The sequence below is a fragment of the Nerophis ophidion genome, linkage group LG01, assembly GCF_033978795.1.
Source record: "Nerophis ophidion isolate RoL-2023_Sa linkage group LG01, RoL_Noph_v1.0, whole genome shotgun sequence".
Classification (NCBI taxonomy): Eukaryota; Metazoa; Chordata; class Actinopteri; order Syngnathiformes; family Syngnathidae; genus Nerophis; species Nerophis ophidion.
The window spans coordinates 78,476,208-78,497,113 of record NC_084611.1 but is presented as its reverse complement, the minus strand read 5'-3'; the positions used below and the strand labels follow the sequence as shown (position 1 = coordinate 78,497,113).

Here is a 20,906-nt window from a genome sequence, read left to right as displayed (position 1 = left end):
ATGGGAAATCAAGCCTGAGAAACGGGGCCGGGGGTGGAGGGGAGTTTGAAACAAACGAGAGGGGCGAATCCCTACAAACGTCAGCCAGTAATTTCATGTACAAATGGCAGATTTGAATAGGAAAATGCAAATCAGGGTTGGGGATAATACGGAGAATGAACAAGTTCCTTTTACTGTTAATGTTCTATCTTAATTGGCTTTGCTGCATTCTTAGGCTCATCCGTATTTAAATGTTAATAACTTCATGTAGCCGAATTCTCGCAGAGCCCCGGGCTCCTTTTCTTCCCTCCATGACAGACAAGAGCAAGAACGCGGTCCATGTCTATTAATCAGCATCTGCTGAATAAAGGAGTTGAAATGAAATGGGCTGGCCTGTTCAGTTTATTGGTCGAGCAGCATTACGGAGTCCTTGCAGTGAAGTTCCGGCATCCTGTGAGAGAACATACACCGGGTTAAGCGGCGGTGTGTTTGAGTACATGTAGCGGCATGCACACACACCTAGAACAATCGGGCAAGGGGTTGAGGCTCTGGCTCCGGAGGACGTTCTCCTGGGAAATCACTGTGAATAAAATTAGACCCGAGGAATTCTGTATGCGAGTGTGTGTGTGTGTCTTGGTCCGGGTTGCGTGTCAGACTGCTTTTTATATGCTGGCTGAAGTCTTCACTGTTCATCCATCTTATTCCCTTCACCCTCTTGGAGGATCACTATGAGGTTCGGTTTCCTGCTCCTGAACGTGAAAAGATGAACGCCATCTGGATATGTTCTCTCTCGCAATCTTTTCCCAAGAACCAAATCCATATTGTGAAATCGGACTTCTGAGCAGGGCTTATATGATCGCGATCGTGATACATTTCAGGTCGATTACGGTCAGGGCACCAACGGGGTCCTAAAAAGTCTAAAATCCAATAATTTGAATTTAAGGCCTTAGAATGTCTTAAATTCCATCAAAATCTCATAAAAAAAGTCTTAAGTACGACTTTGAAAAGTCTTAAAAATATAATCAAAACAAATACATAAACTTCACTGTAGTTTTTAAATGTTTCAATTTTCCAGGGCACTCTTCATGAATAAAAAAAACAACATTAAAGTACCTGTGAGGCCGGTCAGCATTTATCAAGCACAACCAGCGAGTGCGCACAATGTTATGCAGCGTAGCTTAGCCAGCAAAGGATATTACTAGTATTTACTACAGTTCCGGGACTAATTCAATGTAGTTTGGTTAATATTAAGTAGTGATGAACGATACTGGCTCTTTTTGCCGATATCCGATGTTGTCTAACTCTTAATAACCGATTCCGATATCCACCAATACCGATATATACATTCGTGGTTTTAACACATTAGGGTGCCTAATTTTGTTTTGATGCCCCACTGGATGCATTAAAATAAAATATAAATTACTTTATTGATCTTTGGGGGAAATTTAGCACCACAGTTTGCCCACAATAGACAATAATAATAATAAATAATATGTATATATGTATATATATATATATATATATATATATATATATATATATATATATATGTATATATATATATATATATATATATATATATACAAGTTTTTTCTGCTTTGAGTGTTTCAGATTTGGACATGTTTTTTACTGAGGTGGCTAACTATGATGCGTGCAGTTTATCAAAGCAACAAACAAACAATCGGAAAATCCCCGTTACTGAGGTGGCTAACCATGATGCGTGCAGTTTATCAAAGCAACAAACAAACAATCGGAAAATCCCCGTTACTGAGGTGGCTAACCATGATGGCTAACCATGATGCGTGCAGTTTATCAAAGCAACAAACAAACAATCGGAAAATCCCCGTTACTGAGGTGGCTAACCATGATGCGTGCAGTTTATCAAAACAACAATCAAACAATCGGAAAATTCCTGTCGTATCAATTCCTAGATATGGTCGTAATTATACTGAATGCACTGGGCATAATAAACACAACATTATCAATATTGCTACTACGGATAATTTGATCAAAAATTCCCTAAAACAGCCCATTACCTATAATATAGTTTTTTTAAACATAAGATCATTGTCTCCCAAAACGTTATTAGTTAATGATATTATCAGAGACAACAATCTTAACGTCATCGGTCTCAGCGAAACCTGGCTTAAACCAAACGACTTTTTTGCGCTAAATGAGGCATGTCCTCCTAACTTTACACATGCGCATATTGCCCGTCCGCTTAAAAGGGGTGGGGGGGTCGCACTAATATACAACGAAAACTTTAACCTTAGTCCTAACATAAATAATAAATATAAATCGTTTGAGGTGCTTACTATGAGGTCTGTCACACCGCTGCCTCTACACCTGGCTGTTATCTACCGCCCCCCAGGGCCCTATTCGGACTTTATCAATGAATTCTCAGAGTTCGTTGCTGATCTAGTGACACACGCCGATAATATAATCATAACGGGGGATTTTAATATCCATATGAATACCCCATCGGACCCACCGTGCGTAGCGCTCCAGACTGTAATTGACAGCTGTGGTCTCACACAAATAATAAATGAACCCACGCATCGCAACGGTAATACGATAGACCTAGTGCTTGTCAGGGGCATCACCGTTTCCAAAGTTACGATACTCCCGTATACTAAAGTATTGTCCGATCATTACCTTATAAAATTCGAGGTTCAGACGCATGTTCGTCAAACTAATAATAATAATAACTGCTATAGCAGCCGCAACATTAATGCTGCCACAACGACAACTCTTGCTGACCTACTGCCCTCGGTAATGGCACCATTCCCAAAGTATGTGGGCTCTATTGATAACCTCACTAACAACTTTAACGCTGCCCTGCGCGAAACCATTGATAACATAGCACCGCTAAAGTTAAAAAAGGCTCCAAAAAAGCGCACCCCGTGGTTTACAGAAGAAACTAGAGCTCAGAAATTATTATGTAGAAAGCTGGAACGCAAATGGCGCACGACTAAACTTGAGGTGCACCATCAAGCATGGAGTGATGGTTTAATAACTTATAAACGCATGCTTACCTTAGCTAAAACTAAATATTACTCAAATCTCATCCACCGTAATAAAAACGATCCTAAATTTTTGTTTAGTACGGTAGCATCGCTAACCCAACAAGGGACTCCTTCCAGTAGCTCAACCCACTCAGCTGATGACTTTATGCAATTCTTTAGTAAGAAAATTGAAGTCATTAGAAAGGAGATTAAAGACAATGCGTCCCAGCTACAACGGGGTTCTATTAACACTGATACGATGGTATACACGGCGGATACTGCCCTCCAAAATAGTTTCTCTCGTTTTGAGGAAATAACATTAGAGGAATTGTTACAACGTGTAAATGGAATAAAACAGACAACATGTTTACTTGACCCTCTTCCTGGGAAACTGATCAAGGAGCTCTTTGTATTATTAGGTCCATCAGTGCTAAATATTATAAACTTATCACTTTCCTCGGGCACTGTTCCCCTAGCATTCAAAAAAGCGGTTATTCATCCTCTTCTTAAAAGACCTAACCTCGATCCTGACCTCATGGTAAACTACCGACCGGTGTCTCACCTTCCCTTTATTTCAAAAATCCTCGAAAAAATTGTTGCGGAGCAGTTAAATGAACACTTAGCGTCTAACAATCTATGTGAAACCTTTCAATCCGGTTTCAGGGCAAATCACTCCACGGAGACAGCCCTCGCAAAAATGACTAACGATCTATTGCTAACGATGGATTCTGATGCGTCATCTATGTTGCTGCTCCTCGATCTTAGCGCTGCTTTCGGCTGCCGCTAGGTGACATCATACGCAAATACGGTATTAGCTTTCACTGTTATGCTGATGACACCCAACTCTACATGCCCCTAAAGCTGACCAACACGCCGGATTGTAGTCAGTTGGAGGCGTGTCTTAATGAAATTAAACAATGGATGTCCGCTAACTTTTTGCAACTCAACGCCAAAAAAACGGAAATGCTGATTATCGGTCCTGCTAGACACCGAACTCTATTTAATAATACAACTCTAACATTTGACAACCAAACAATTAAACAAGGCGACACGGTAAAGAATCTGGGTATTATCTTCGACCCAACTCTCTCCTTTGAGGCACACATTAAAAGCGTTACTAAAACGGCCTTCTTTCATCTCCGTAATATCGCTAAAATTCGCTCCATTCTGTCCACTAAAGACGCTGAGATCATTATCCATGCGTTTGTTACGTCTCGCCTCGACTACTGTAACGTATTATTTTCGGGTCTCCCCATGTCTAGCATTAAAAGATTACAGTTGGTACAAAATGCGGCTGCTAGACTTTTGACAAGAACAAGAAAGTTTGATCATATTACGCCTGTACTGGCTCACCTGCACTGGCTTCCTGTGCACTTAAGATGTGACTTTAAGGCTTTACTACTTACGTATAAAATACTACACGGTCTAGCTCCATCCTATCTTGCCGATTGTATTGTACCATATGTCCCGGCAAGAAATCTGCGTTCAAAGGACTCCGGCTTGTTAGTGATTCCCAAAACCCAAAAAAAGTCTGCGGGCTATAGAGCGTTTTCCGTTCGGGCTCCAGTACTCTAGAATGCCCTCCCGGTAACGGTTCTGGGTATCTGTTCTGTTGTGTTTATGTTGTGTTACGATGCGAATGTTCTCCCGAAATGTGTTTGTCATTCTTGGTTGGTGTGAGTTCACAGTGTGGCGCATATTTCTAACGGTGTTAAAGTTTTTTAAATGGCCACCCTCAGTGTGACCTGTATGGCTGTTGACCAAGTATGTATGCATTCACTTGTGTGTGTGAAAAGCCGTATGTATTATGTGATTGGGCCGTCACGCAAAGGCAGTGCCTTGAAGGTTTATTGGCGCTCTGTACTTCTCCCTACGTCCGTGTACCACTCAGTACAGCAGCATTTTAAAAAGTCATAAATTTGACTTTTTAAAACCGATACCGATAATTTCCGGTATTACATTTTAAAGCATTTATCGGCCGATAATACCGGCAGCCCGATATTATTGGACATCTCTAATATTAAAGAATGATAAGTGACTTTGGTTATTTAAACAATATAGGCTTACTGTATTGGGTGAACTTTTGTATTTTACTTGTTGAGACATTTTCCAATACTGTTACACCAAGGTAAAGTCTATTAGTGCAAAGAACAGGAAAACCTACTCGATTATTTGAATGTATATTCCTATGATAATATCCATCCATCCATCCATGCATTTTCTACCGCGTGTCCCTTTTGGGGTGGCGGGGGGTGCCGGAGCCTATCTCAGCTGCATTCGCAGGGCCAACACCGATTGACAGAAAACATTCACACACAAGGGCCAATTTAGTTTTGCCAATCGACCTATCACCAGGTGCATGTTTTTGGAGGTGGTAGGAAGCCGAAGTACCCACTGCGTGGAGGGGACCCACGCAGTCATGAGGAGAACATGCAAAACTCCACACAGAAAGATTCCGAGCGCAGGATCAAACCCAGGACTACTCAGGACCTTCGTATTGTGAGGCACATGCACTAACCCCTGTTCCACCATACTGCCCTATTTTAGTACTGGAGAGCATTTTATGTTTGTTGCAATAGTGTGTACTTGTACATGTTTGGTGTTTGATTTGTGGCAGTCATTACAGACGTGAGCAGAACGAAGTTGTGTCCTCGTATCCGTCATACTTGCCAACCTTGAGACCTCCGAATTCGGGAGATGGGGGGATAGAGGTGTGGGGGGGTGTGTATATTGTAGCGTCCCGGAAGAGTTAGTGCTGCAATGGGTTCTGGGTATTTGTTCTGTTGTGTTCTGTTAAGCGAATTTCCCCCCGAAATGTGTTTGTCATTCTTGTTTGGTGTGGGTTCACAGTGTGGCGCATATTTGTAACAGTGTTAAAGTTGTATATACGGCCACCCTCATTGTGACTTGTATGGCTGTTGATCAAGTATGCCTTGCATTCACTTATGTGTGTATAAAAGCCGCATATATTATGTGACTGGGCCGGCACGCTGTTTGAATGAGTGAAAAGCGGACGTGACGACAGGTTGTAGAGGACGTTAAAGGCAGTGCCTTTAAGACAAGCCCTCAATGTTGTAGACCGGGTGGAAATCGGGAGAAATTCGGGAGAATGGTTTCGGGAGGGACACTGGTATTCGGGAGTCTCCCGTGAAAATCGGGAGGGTTGGCAAGTATGGTATCTGTATAACTCGAACAGCTCCCTTTTCAGGGTGATTACAGAAGAATGACCAAAATACAAAGAGACAGGAAAATAGTAAACCTCTGTCCAAACAGTCATGAAGAATCATGAAGTGAAGGGAAGTGAATTATATTTATACAGTGCTTTTCTCTAGTGACTCAAAGCGCTTTTTACATAGTGAAACCCAATATCTAAGTTACTTTTAAACCAGTGTGGGTGGCACTGGGAGCAGGTGGGTAAAGTGCCTTGCCCAAGGACACAACGGCAGTGACTAGGATGGCGGAAGCGGGGATCAAACATGCAACCCTCAAGTTGCTGGCACGGCCGCTCTACCAACCGAGCTATACCGCCCTGACGGATCAGATATGATTTTTATTTTATTTTTTTTTTGGGTCAAAACCCTTTTGTAATAAGGACTCTCACATTTCTCTGTAGAGACACAGGGAGAGCAAATTTGCCGCGTTGCGCGCTACTCATCGCTATTGGAATCGCACTAACAGCGGCCATTAACAACAACGCACAGCCCCTCCGATTATCGCCAGGAGATCTGGAGAGTTCCTCAGCAACGTTCTCACACTCTATTTAGGAGCTTCACTAGTGCCCTTCACAAAACTGTCGAGCCTCACACCTACTTCACAAATGCTTTAATCCCTTGCACAAAATATTTTCGAGTATTAATAACAACCTACACAAATGACTGACCAGTTTACCAGTCATGGAAAACAAAGTAGAAACAAGCTGGGATGTCCTGGAAGTCATTCTGGAAGATGGATAATCCTCCCTCTGCCTTGTGAGCGAATGCAAAGGGTTTAAAAGTTATGCGCATGCATGACATATCCTCTGGGCAACATTAAGGCACAGGGCTGCTGTGTTTCTAGCGGGGGCAGCACCCCACGTGACGCCACCCGCCAAACAGATTAGCATTTCACGCCTAGACCGTTTCTGCAACCCAGTGCTCATAGGTGACTACAATCTATCCACGTTTCAGGCATCATGCAGGATTTAGTGCCTAGAGATAAAACTAGCGACTATGCGTTGTCGAGTGTGTGAGGTTTTTTTTTCCAACTCCATTGCAACTCCAGTTTGTCATGCTAGTTCATTGCCACACTGTCATTTGTTGGTGTTAGCATTATTCTTTGATACATTCATTATTCAGGGATGCAAATCTTTCAACAATTCACAATTAAATTCCGATTCCTGGTGTGACAATTTAGTTCAGCAGTGGCTCTCCATTCAAACGGATTCTCATGATGTATTGTTTGGAATAGAAATGATAGTGAAACCTTTTCAAAACAGGTTTCAAAAGCTAGTGAGTCTGCTGACGTGAACGAATATGGCGAAAATCAATGTCATGAATAATTGCATTTTTACTGCGATTTTGTGATCAGTGTTGGATTTTTTTTTCTTTTTTCTTTCATGTAGCATAGGACTAGGAGATAAAAAGACATCAACATAAATTGTGTTGAATAAAACTTTCAATTGTTTTTTTTCTTTGTCGCAAAAAAGGCTGCATGAACAAGGGCACTCGCTCTTTGATCTCCAATCAAGTAACAATATCAATGATCAAGTTGGTTTGCGCCATCTTGTTGTCTGGTGGGTTGAATAATCCATCCATCCATCCATTTTCTACCGCTTATTCCCTTTCGGGGTCGCGGGGGGCGCTGGCGCCTATCTCAGCTACAATCGGGCGGAAGGCGGGGTACACCCTGGACAAGTCGCCACCTCATCGCAGGGCCAACACAGATAGACAGACAACATTCACACTCACATTCACACACTAGGGCCAATTTAGTGTTGCCAATCAACCTATCCCCAGGTGCATGTCTTTGGAAGTGGGAGGAACCCGGAGTACCCGGAGGGAACCCACGCATTCACGGGGAGAACATGCAAACTCCACACAGAAAGATCCCGAGCCTGGATTTGAACCCAGGACTGCAGGACCTTCGTATTGTGAGGCAGACGCACTAACCCCTCTGCCACCGTGAAGCCCGTGGTTGAATAAATTGATGCTAAAACAGGAACAGTCACCTCGACAGTATGGCATTTTTTTGAAATGTTTTTTAAAACGGAACATATCGTGGTCAGAAAATGATGCAAGACGGAAAACACCGCACCACCCTGGTTGCGCTTACCCTTCAGAGCCTCAGCTATAACTTCCTACCCTACTCCTACTTTTCCAGATCTTTTTTTTGTCGCACCAAATAGCTGGATGAACAAGGATACTCGCTCTTTGGTTGCCAATTAAGTAACAATATCAATGATCAAGTTGGTTTGCGCCATCTTGTTGTCTGGTGGTTGAATAAATTGATGCTAAAACAGGAACAGTCACCTCGACAGTATGGACTTTTAAAAAAAACGTTTTTAAAACGGATTGTAGTGTGATCAGACAATGATGCAAGACGGATAACACCACACAACCCTGGTTGCGCTTACCCTTCCGAGCCTAAGCTGTAACTTCCTACCCTGCTCCTATCTTTCCAGATGTTTTCTTTGTCGCAAAAAATAGCTGGATGAACAAGGGTACTCGCTCTTTAGTTGCCAATCAAGTAAAGGTATCTATCATTCAGTTAGTTTGTGCCATCTCTTTCTCTGGTGGGTGAATAAATTGTTGTTAAAGTAGGAATAGTCACCTCGACATTTTGCCATTTTTAAAAATGTTTTCAAAACAGAACGTAATGTGGTCAAGAAATGATGCAGGACGGATAATACCACACCACCCTAGTTGCGCTTACCGTTCAGAGCTTTAGCTGTAATGTCCTACTCTACCCCTACCTTGCCAAATTTTGAAAGATGCAGTTTATTGTCAGACCGGCTAAAGCAACATTGGCAGAAAAAAAAAAAATTACACACACCAAGTTTCCGTGTGATACCGTCAGACGTCAAGGCATTATTGTGAGGATTGTGTACCGTTACATCCCTAGAAAGTTACAACTAGAGGAAATAACATATCCCCAAAGAAATGGTTGCTAAGGACCACGGTAGAGATGCGCGGCTAGGCAGTTATATCATCCGCAACCGCATCACTAAAGTCGTCATCCACCCGCCACCCACCCGAACCAACAGTTCATCAAACCCACACCCGCCCGCCAGTTGTTGTATATCTAATATAGACGATGCAAGGTATTAATGAGGTTAAAAAGTGTAACTCCCTCCAAATAGCACAGACACAGTGGCTTTCTTGAACTGATTTATTTGAAGGCTTACTTTCCCCTTCAAATTCACCGTGAAAACTGTAATAAATAAAGTATGTTATAAACGTAAAAATAATAACATGCACAGTATGTGGATCAAACATTATACCAAGTAAAATACCAACAAATAACAAATACCTTGTTGGCCATACCCGGAAGTAGCTTCCTTACATCCATCGACAGACCAAACGAGACACTTCAAAATAAAAGTATGACCACATACTGTTTCAAAGAGTGCTGCTCGTTTTTCGTATGTGGGTAACAACATTTAACTATTCATAAATGGTTGATTTCTATAGGCTAGTAAGGTAAAGTGTTGTACTTAACAAGTTTGGGCTACCTTGCTTCTGCAGCCTTCATCAGAGGTGTCACGTGATGTTAGCGTGACGTTGTCTGTGACGTGTTATATGGATTGTATCATCAAGAGTTGTCAGGTACAACACTTTACCTACCAGCATGTATAAATCAACCATTTATAAATACACGTCAGTAGGCTAAATTAATCTCTTCAACATAACATTTAACTAGGTATAATGTAGCGGCTGGCTACGGGGTGTTAGCCAATGACTTTGGCTGGGGGGCGGGACTTCCGGGAGAGATAGGGAAGTGACGTTATCGGCAGGAAGTGAGAGTTCGAGTTGTCCCGGGAAAAGCGTTAGCGACATGAGTGCTGTTGTTTTATGAGCCTACATTCCAGGGATTATTACAATATATATTTCCGAATTGGTTCAAGTGCCACCCGCCCGAATCTATTTAAAATCTATTTTTTTCGTCATGTCACCCGCCCGACCCGCAGTTTATCCGCGGACTCCGCGGTTGTGACCACAAACCGCGCATCTCTAGACCACGGTATATTATTGCTTATTGTGATAACTGTAGCTGCTGAAAATGTCCTGGAAAGGTAATTCAGGGGCTTGCACATAATGTTAAACTGGCAACTTAGTTTGATTTTAAATGTTTGTTAAAGAGGAACTTTTAGGATGTTAAAAATGCTCAAAAACAAACGCTTGGACAATGTGGATATTGGGAGTCACCGTTGTAGCCTTCAAAGCCTCTAAAACAACTTCAAAACCCTCCAACAAAGTTTTATATACACACTGAAAGTATATATATGATGTAATAACAGACATGTTTTTAACAATATGTACAATATTCAATTATGATAAGATGTGCAAGAAACGAGATGGAGCGAGGGTGTGTTCTAATCACGGCAGACTTGGTAACTGACATCAAAGACATTTATTTTGGGAAAAATGGGGATTCACAACCTTATCTTTTTGAAGCTAAAGTATACGGCGATGAACTGCATCTTCTGGAAGCCAGCACAAAGGAAGGGTTAGACGTTGGAGCACACGGAAGCCGAGAGAGCGAGGTCTGCGTGACACGAAGCCGCAAAATGTGGAACTTGGAGCCAGGCTGTTTTGACATAAATGGAGTGCTTACCCAAATAAATCGGAAAGCTGGATCAAACGCACAACTATCCATCGAGTGAGTCACACTTAAATACCGATCACGATACACTAAGTAAATAAGCTGTCTGGCTAGTTGTGTAGGAACAAACCATGAAATGAGGGCTAATACTTTACAGATACTGTAATGTATGTGCTATGCTCGAAAAAAAAGTTCCTCAGTGTCCGCTCTTACACCTACTCAGTGGCCTAGTGGTTTGAGTGTCCGCCCTGAGTTTGGTAGGTTGTGAGTTCAAACCCCGGCCGAGTCATACCAAAGACTATAAAAATGGGACCCATTACCTCCCTGCTTGGCACTCAGCATCAAGAGTTGGAATTGGGCGTAAAATCACCAAAAATTATTCCTGGGCGTGGCACCGCTGCTGCCCACTGCTCCCCTCACCACCCAGTGGGTGAACAAGGGGATGGGTCAAATGTAGAGGACAAATTTCGCCACACCTAGTGTGTGTGACAATCATTGGTACTTTAACTTAACAATGTCGCTACAGTTTGCCTATTATAGTTAAAGTTAAAGTACCATTGATTGTCACACACACTAGTTGTGGTGAGATCATCCTCTGCATTTGACCCCGTCACCCTCACTCCTGGGGAGGTGAAGGTAGCAGTGAGCAGTAGGGCGCGGCAACCCCTACGCGGGCACATTTCTTGTAATTTAACCCCCAATTTCCAACCACTGATGCTGAGTGTCCAGCAGGGCGGTAATGGGTCCCATTTTTATAGTTTTTGGTATGACTTGGCGGGGTTTGAACTCACAACATACCGTCTCAGGGCGGACACGCTACAGCAGTGGGTCTCAAATACGGGTACGCGTACCCCTGGGGGTACTTGAAGGTATGCCAAGGGGTACGTGAGATTTTTTTTTAAATATTCTAAAAACAGCAACAATTCAAAAATCCTTTATAAAAATATTTATTCAATAATACTTATGAATGAAAAAATATGAATGTAAGTTCATAAACCGTGAAAAAAAAAATACAACAATGCGATATTCAGTGTTGACAGCTAGATTTTTTGTGGACATGTTCCATAAATATAGATGTTAAAGATTTATTTTTTTGTAAAGAAATATTTAGAATTAAGTTCATGAATCCAGATGGATCTCTATTACAATCCCCAAAGAGGGCACTTTAAGTTGATGATTACTTCTATGTGTAGAAATCTTTATTTATATTTGAAGCACTTGTTTATTTTTCAACAAGTTTTTAGTTATTTTTACATTTTTTTTTCCAAATAGTTCAAGAAACACCACCACAAATTAGCAATATTTTGCGCTGTTATACAATTTAATAAATCAGAAACTGATGACATAGTGCTGTATTTTACTTCTTTATCGCTTTTTTTCAACCAAAAATGCTTTGCTCTGATTAGGGGGGTACTTGAATTAAAAAAAATTTCACAGGGGGTACATCACTGAAAAAAGGTTGACAACCACTGCGCTACAGGTTATGGAATGTAAATGAAGTATTGACGACGGTTTTTGAATGCATTATTTAAGTGATTTAGAGGTAGAATTGACTGATAGACACCAAGAACGAACCGATTCTTACATGTTAGAAAGCAGAAAAAAAAAAACATAATATTTTTCTCTTCTTGTCTCTCATAAGAATTGTGAACGATAGGCAAAATTTCCCCCCACCATCCCCCAAAAAAAATAGTGTAGTTCTCCTTTAAGTTGCTTTCTTGCAGGGGAAGCTCTCCGGTGTTGTGGCACACACAAAGCAGCTTGTTGTGATCCGCCGCCCGGATCATATGTGGTTTTGGTTTTTGAGTCCTTTTGTGTTTTGTCGATTGTTTTGGACTCTTCCTGTTCTTAGTTTGTGCACTTCTTGTTTTATCTTGTTTCCATGGTTTCTCATTTGTCCCACCTGCTCTTGTTTGTTAGGCGCACCTGTGTTCTGATTATTGTTTCTGTATTTGAATCCACCTTCTCCCTTTGTTCGGTCTTGGTCCGTTGTTTGCTACTTGCAACAGTCCCGTTTGTTTTCTCTGCTTTGAATCCGTGCTAAGTTTCACCTTAGCTTCCGTGGGCTCGGCACACGCTTCTTGGACTTTTGAACTGCATGCTAGTTTAGCATTAGCTTCCCGTGCGTAGGCATGCCGTTTCTTTTGCTTTTTGTACCAGTGTTATTTTACCTTTTTTGTATCGAACAAGATCCTACCTGCAATCCTGCCTTGTCCTGGTCTTGCAGCATCCTGGGGTGACAACTCGCGCATCGAAAATGCGTTCCAAACGTAACACACCTAAACCTTGCCTAAAGTCACACTTCTCTTCCAAACCTGTCTTCAACACACACTATTTACTTTTGTGCACACTGCATGTCTTATCTTGCATGGGTTATTCATGCGGCCTAAAAACCTGAGTATGTCTCTGAGGGTCTTGCTCTCGGAACGGAAATGGCAGACACAGAATAAATAAGAACGTCATCAGACGGACAGCGCTATACCATGTTCAATTCTCCCTTTTTCTCTGATTGATCTCGTATTTCAGCTCGCACTGGTGTTAAGAATATTGGGGTTTCCAGTCAGCCTGAAAATCACAAATAGCATCAATGAAGCATCGACCTGTGTTTCCTGGCTAGAAGGACATTTACCAGGGTGGAAGTCCCTGAGCGTGCTCCTCCAGGACACCCACAGTACACCTTGTCTATCAGTCTGTCTTTTCTTGGGCCATTGACTGCAGCTTGCTTGTCGGGAAATATGCAACCTGAAATAAATTTTCCCTTCCAACACTTAGTTGCAATTGTTGATTTCTGAATCTTTCAGTTTATCTCCTCCTCACCCTAGTTCGGGGGTCAGCAACCCCCGGCTGTCAAGCCGCATGCGGCTCTTTAGTTCCGCCTTTGTGGCTCCATGGTGCATTTTTTTTTTTTAAAAAGATTGAAAATGGAAAAAGGTGGGGGAGAAATATTTTTTTTGTTTTAGTATGGTTTTTTTTTTTAGGACAAACATGACACACACCTTCCCAATTGTTAGACATGTTTAATATGTTTGTGTGTATGCTTCACTAATGAGAGTATTTGGTGAACGTCATTTTGTCCCACTGATTTAGGCGGTTCTTGAACTCACCATAGTGTGGACTGTGACGCAACAGTTTGTTTACATTTAAAATCTTCCACTCCTTCTTGGTCTCATTTTGTCCACCAAATGTTTTATGCTGTGCGTGAATGCACGAATGTGAGCTTTGTTGATGTTATTAACTTGTTTGAGTGCTAATCAGACATGTTTGGCATAGCTAATCAATGCTAAATTGCTATTTAGGCTCATTGTATGAACATATCGCATCATTATGCCTCATTTGTAGGTATATTGAATATCCTTTACTTTTATCTTCTTTGTATGTAACTTAGTTTTGCATGTCTCATGACACATATTCCATGATAATACATGACTTGCATGTATTATTGGCTGCATTTCTGATAGTTGTTTGTGTGCTATGTTGTTCCAGACCACAGCAAATGTTATGCAGCTTGCAAAGATTGTAATAAATCTATTAAAAGAAGAGAGCCTGCTTTTTTGTTTAACTTGGACACGCACATCTATACCTTTGGCCATTAAAAGCCAGCAATTTCAACTTCCGAGCAGCCTCTGATTTACTAATAGTTTATAATGTTGTAAAAATGTGTACATTTCAACATGTGACACATAGTCATTTTGATAGTAGGCTATTGTAGCTAACATAGACACTTACATCATGTTTTGCATTCATTATAACACTTATATATACGGCTTTTCATTTTTTGTGGCTCCGGACAGATTTGTTTTTTGTATTTTTGACTCTTTTAACGTTTTGGGTTGCCACCCTCTGCCCTAGTTGGACAAAATCCCTAACGCTTTGTTGAGTTTTCTTTTCTTTTTTTTCTTTTTTTTTGCTCGGAACGTCCTCTCACCATTCTCCGTCTCTCATTTGTGCCTGACAGAGCAATTACTTTGGACAATCAGCTGGTCGTCCTGGCAACCACAACTGCAGACGCCGGACGGTACCACGTGGAGGCCGTGAACGAGATGACTGGAGATAACGTGACCAGCCCTGCCGTCTACTTGAGCATCTCAGGTAAGAGGAAAAAAAAAATGTGTTCTAGAATATAACAAATATATTTAGAAATCCAAAAGTATTTAAAAAATTTGCAATCATTTTTTACGAGTAGCATTATAAAACTGGGGATCTCTGTGTCCAACTTTTTGACTTCCGATATTGTAGCTTTCAGTAGTGGCTGATAAATATATCAGACCGATATGATATCAGCAGGAATAAAACATACATCTGTTATTTTGTAGTGCGGAATGTTAGAAAAGGTCTGATATAATGCAATTTGTCAAACAGAAATTAGGGCTTCACGGTGGAAGAGGGGTTAGTGCGTCCGCCTCACAATATGAAGTTCCTGCAGTCCTGGGTTCAAATCCAGGCTCGGGATCTTTCTGTGTGGAGTTTGCATGTTCTCCCCGTGAATGCGTGGGTTCCCTCCGGGTACTCCGGCTTCCTCCCACTTCCAAAGACATGCACCTGGGGATAGGTTGATTGGCAACACTCAATTGGCCCTAATGTGTGAATGTGAGTGTGAATGTTGTCTGTCTATCTGTGTTGGCCCTGCGATGAGGTGGCGACTTGGCCAGGGTGTACCCTGCCTTCCGCCCGATTGTAGCTGAGATAGGCGCCAGCGCCCCCCGCCACCCCGAAAGGGAATAAGCGGTAGAAAATGGATGGAAACAGACAATAGTTGTAGGTATGAAAAACACTAACCTATTTATTATAAACTGTCTAAAGTGGACATATACTCTTTTTAAGTTGAAATAGACTGGTAACTTTTGTGTTGACCTCGTGGCCACAATAATTCATGAAGTTAAGCTTATGACGCGGACACATTTGTTACTGGATACTCTCTAATACGCCTTGGAATCATTGTGGGTGTAAATAATATGCAACTATTGATATTTTGATGCTTGTTTGTATTGACAAATGTACAATTTTAGACTGCATTATTGTTCAATTAGGACTGTTTTTTGATTTGTCTAGCTTGTGTGCTAATGTGTGCTTAGCTGTTATGAGACTGCTAGCTCCGAGTAGCCTTTAGCCTACCACTAAATAACAAGACAAGACCAACCGTGTGTGCTTATTGGAGGACATTTAGATGTCTGTCCAGCTTTGCACAAGTAAATGCAAAGCAGGACTGCTTGGATCGGAGATTTTAGACGCAATCTGATATCATCTGATACTTGTTTATTTGTGACGATTACCTGTCATACAGAAAATGTACCTATTGTATATTAAATGGAACTACAGTTAAGTAAAAATTCACCCTCTGAACAATTTGGAGATCTTAACTGTTGCCAAGTGCAATTTTTTTTGTTGTCTTTTTGTTTCATGCAATTATTATAGCTATTGTGCTTTTTGGTTACTTTTATTTACAATGTATGTATGTAATTGATAGCTTTAATTAAAAGGGCCGACCAAAATACATAAGAAGAACCCCACCGGATTACTTATGTTAGCAATTGTAGTTTAATAAAATGAAATATTATAAAACAAACGTTGCAAGGAGCGAGGAATGAAAAATCCACACGAATAGAAACACTGTAGATGACTCGTACACAGAACGGCACTTGTACTTTCGGTTCAAAGCACGAAACTGAAGGGAATAATATATTGAGCGTGCAGTGCAGTGCAATGGAGTGAGCGAACTCATATTATGCAGTCGTGGTCAAATGTTTACATATACTTGTAAAGAACATAATGTCATGGCTGTCTTGAGTTTCCAATCATTTCTGCAACTGTTATTTTTTTGTGATAGAGTGATTGGAGCACATACTATATTTTTTTCCTAGGCTTTGAACCCTGCGCCTTATAATCCGGTGCGGCTAATTGATGGATTTTTCGTCGCCTGACGGCCATAATGTTTTCTTTCCTGCAAATAGTTTTCTTAAAACACCCACATAGACACTGAAATAGTATGTTGTTGTTTGTGTTATGGCGCCATTTACAGTCGTGGTCAAAAGTGTACATACACTTACATACACTGTAAAGAACATAATGTCATGGCTGTCTTGAGTTTCGGATAATTTCTACAACTCTTATTTTTTGTGATGTAGTGATTGGAGCACATACTTTCTGGTCACAAAAAACATTCATGAAGTTTGGTTCTTTTATGAATTTATTATGGGTCTACTGAAAATGTGACCAAATCTGCTGGGTCAAAAGTATACATACAGCAATGTTAATATTTGGTTACATGTCCCTTGGCAAGTTTCACTGCAAGAAGGTGCTTTTGATAGCCATCCACAAGCTTCTGGCAAACTTCTGGTTGAATTTTTGACCACTCCGCTTGACAAAATTGGTGCAGTTGAGCTAAATGTGTTTGTTTTCGGACATGCAGTTGTTTCTTCAGCATTGTTAACAGGTTTAAGTCAGGAATTTGGGAAGGCCATTCTAAAACCTTAATTCTAGCCCGATTTAGCCATTCCTTTACCACTTGACGTGTGTTTAGGGTCATTGTCCTGTTAGAACACCCAACTGTGCCCAAGACCCAACCTACGGGCTGATGATTTTAGGTTGTCCAAAAAATTTTTGGAGGTAATCCTCCTTTTACATTGTCCCATTTACTCTCTGTAAGCACCAGTTCCATTGGCAGCAAAACAGGCCCAGATCATAATACTACCACCACCACGCTTGACGTCAGGCGTGATGTTCCTGGGATTAAAGGTATCACCTTTTCTCCCCCAAACATATTGCTGGGTATTGTGGCCAAACAGCTCAATTTTTTTTTCATCTGATATCACACGGTCAAGGATAAGACCTTTCGGCGGAAAGTCCTGGGGAGCTTACCAGAAGCTTGTGGATGGCTACCAAAAGCGCCGTATTGCAGTGAAACTTGCCAAGGGACATGTAACCAAATATTAACATTGCTGTACGTATACTTTTGACCCAGCAGATTTGGTCACATTTTCAGTAGACCCATAATAAATTCATAGAAGAACCAAACTTCATGAATGTTTTTTTGTGACAAAGCAGTATGTTCTCCAATCACTCTATCACAAAAAAATAAGAGTTGTAGAAATTATCGGAAACTTAAGACAGCGATGACATTATGTTCTTTTCAGTGTATGTACACTTTTGACCAAGACTGTAAATGGCGCCATAACACAAACAACAACACACTATTTCAGTGTCTATGTGGGTGTTTTAAGAAAACTATTTGTGGAAAAGAAAACATGGCCGTCAGGCGACGAAAAATCCATCAATTAGCCGCACCGGATTATAAGGCGCAGGGTTCAAAGCGTAGGAAAAAAATATGGTAAGCCCAAAAAAGCAGATGCTCACTTAGCTGAAACAATATAATTCTTCTGTGATGAAGTTTGTGTGTGACTTTTTAAGAATTCCTTTGTTTTTGAAGAACATTTACGTTGAACTCTAAATAGTACCCCTTTTGGGCCACAGTTCCACTCAACCTTTTTTTTGTTGTTGTAAGAAATCAGCTCACAGAAGAACCTACTTTCAGCGATGTTCCCTGGAATTACGTTATCACTGTGTGTTTCCCCCTAACACCCCCCCTTTATCTCTGCGGGACCGAGACGATGGACTCCAGCGTCCGACAGTCCTTCAGCGTCCGAGGTGTTCACGAGAGAGAAAGAGAGCGAGGGATCTCCGTCCCTCGTGGCCGCGTAGACTTTTAATTAGATTTTCTTTACAGCGTTGTATCCTCCGGCATCATGTGTCACGTATACACACTGACACTCGCACAATCACATAAATATACACACAGCACCTTGTTACAGCTGTCAGGGTTACGAGTGCTCCCGCGGGGGTTTTCTAAGAATGGTAAGGGGGGGCGATAGTTAGACTTTACCGATAAGACTTTGGCCGTAAATGTCTGTGTGCTTTTTGTGCGCGTTTGTCTCTCTTTATCAGCGTGTATTTCCGACCATAAACCTTCCCCTGGTTACATATCCTTTGCTATAAAACAAGTATGTTAGCCCGGTATTGATATACAGCAGGAATAGAGTTGGGGAGGAAGCGGAGAAAAGTGAAATACATGACACATAAAAACGAAGAGCCTTATTCTGTTTGTTTTTTTCTTTGAGAAATGCAATGATGAACACACCGGCTGGGGGAAGGCGGTGCTGAATCACACCGTAATATCATTCCGTGCAATAACTTTGCAGTTGTGTACAACTAGCCGGAAGTTGTATTTCTGCCACCCAGTTTGGCTGCATTTGGTGCTAGTGACGGTGAATACGTTATGCAATGATATTTTACAGAAACTCCTGTTAAATAATAAATGCGCTCTATTTTAATGAAGCAAGTCTAAATGGGACACAGCAGATACACTATATGGCCAAAAGTATTTGGCCTTCTGCATTGACTCACATATGAGCTTGAAGTGCCATCCCATTCCAAACCCACAGGGTTCAAAATGATGTCGGTCCACCTTTTGCAGCTATTACAGCTTCAACTCTTCAAGGGAAGGCTGTCCACAAGGTTGGGGAGTGTGTTTATAGGAATTGTCCACCAATCTTCCGTGAGGTCACACACTGATGTTGGTCGAGAAGGCCTGGCTCTTAGTCTCCGTTCTAATTCATCCCAAAGGTGTTCTATCGGGTTCAAGTCAGGACTCTGAGCAGGCCAGTCAAGTTCATCCACACCAGTCATTCATGCCTCTGTGGATCTTGCTTTGTGCACTGGTGCACAGTCATGTTGGAAGAGGAAGGGGCCCGCTCCAAACGGTTCCCACAAAGTTGGGAGCATGGGATTGTCCAAAATGTTTTGGTATCCTGGAGCATTCAAAGTTCCTTTCACTGGAATTGAGAGGCCAAGCCCAACTCCTGAATAAACAACCCCACCATAATACCTCTGTTGACCCCTCTCTGTCAGTTTACATGGCCTACCACTTGGTGGCTGAGTTGGTGTTGTTCCCAAACTCTTCCATTTTCTTATAATAAAGCCGACAGTTGCCTTTGAAATATTTAGAAGCGAGGAAATTTTGCGACTGGATTTGTTGCACAAGTGGCATCCTATGACAGTTCCACGCTAGAAATCACTGAGAGTGGTCCCTTCTTTCACAAATGTTTGTAGAAACAGTCTCCATGCCTAAGTGCTTGATTTTATGCACCTGTGGCCGGGCCAAGTAATTAGGACACCTGATTCCGATCATTTGGATGTGTTGCCAAATACTTCAGGTAATATGGTGTACGTTGGTACCTCAACTATAAAGATTGATTGGTTATTTGATGGAACTTATAACTCTAAATTGAATTGATTGATACATTAAAACTATTACATTGGTGGTTGTCAGTGTCAGTGAAAAATGAAAACATGTGAAGAATGAGCTACTGACCTGGTAAGTCCGAAAGAGAAGGAGATGATGCAGTATTATTTGCTCACAGATGCTCTCTGGTGGTTGTTTGAGCACACTGCAGCTATTCCTGGATAGCCCCAATCCTAAATGCCTGAGTCGCATGCAGGATTCTCACAGGAATGAGGCAAAAATACAACCCCAACTATTGTATAAACACCTCACATGTTCTTAAAACTCGTCATGCACTTTAAAAACCTGCAATATTTTGACACGGAATTTTAACCGCATTGTGGCGAGAGAACACTGCGATGGTTGTGGTTTAATCCATTTTAAATATTGATGAACCTGACTCAGGCTGCAACTATCTTCTGATTATTTGATCACAAAAAAAAACAAAAACAAACTTAGATTCATCGTTTAATGATTTTAACTAATAAAAATGTATCAAATTAGAGTGGTCAGAGTGAGACTGGAAGGCCATGAGTTCAAACCCCAGCCATGTCATACCAACGAACCATTGCCTCCTTGCTTGGCACTCAGCATCAAGGGTTGGAAATGGGGGTTAAATCACCAAAATGATTCCCAGGCGCGGCCACCGCTGCTGCTCACTGCTCCCCTCACCTCGAAGGGTGTGAACAAGGGGATGGGTCAAATGCAGAGGATAATTTCACCACACCTAGTGTGTGTGCATATCATTGGGACTTTAACTTAGAATGCAAGAAACTGCCTTGTTTTCAGAAAACCACGATCTGTATTCCAAAACATCTGGTTTGATGATCCATCCATTTTGTACCGCT

At 41.5% G+C, this 20,906-nt stretch overlaps 1 protein-coding gene across 1 annotated transcript in view; it reads left to right on the top strand.

The window, feature by feature from the left end:
* Positions 1–20,906, top strand: part of LOC133560173 (protein sidekick-1-like) — an 849,418-nt gene that overhangs the window by 452,261 nt on the left and 376,251 nt on the right. The window contains exon 5 of the mRNA XM_061912393.1: positions 14,740–14,873. Coding sequence (XP_061768377.1) covers positions 14,740–14,873 — 134 coding nt within the window. The remainder of the gene's footprint in view (positions 1–14,739; positions 14,874–20,906) is intronic.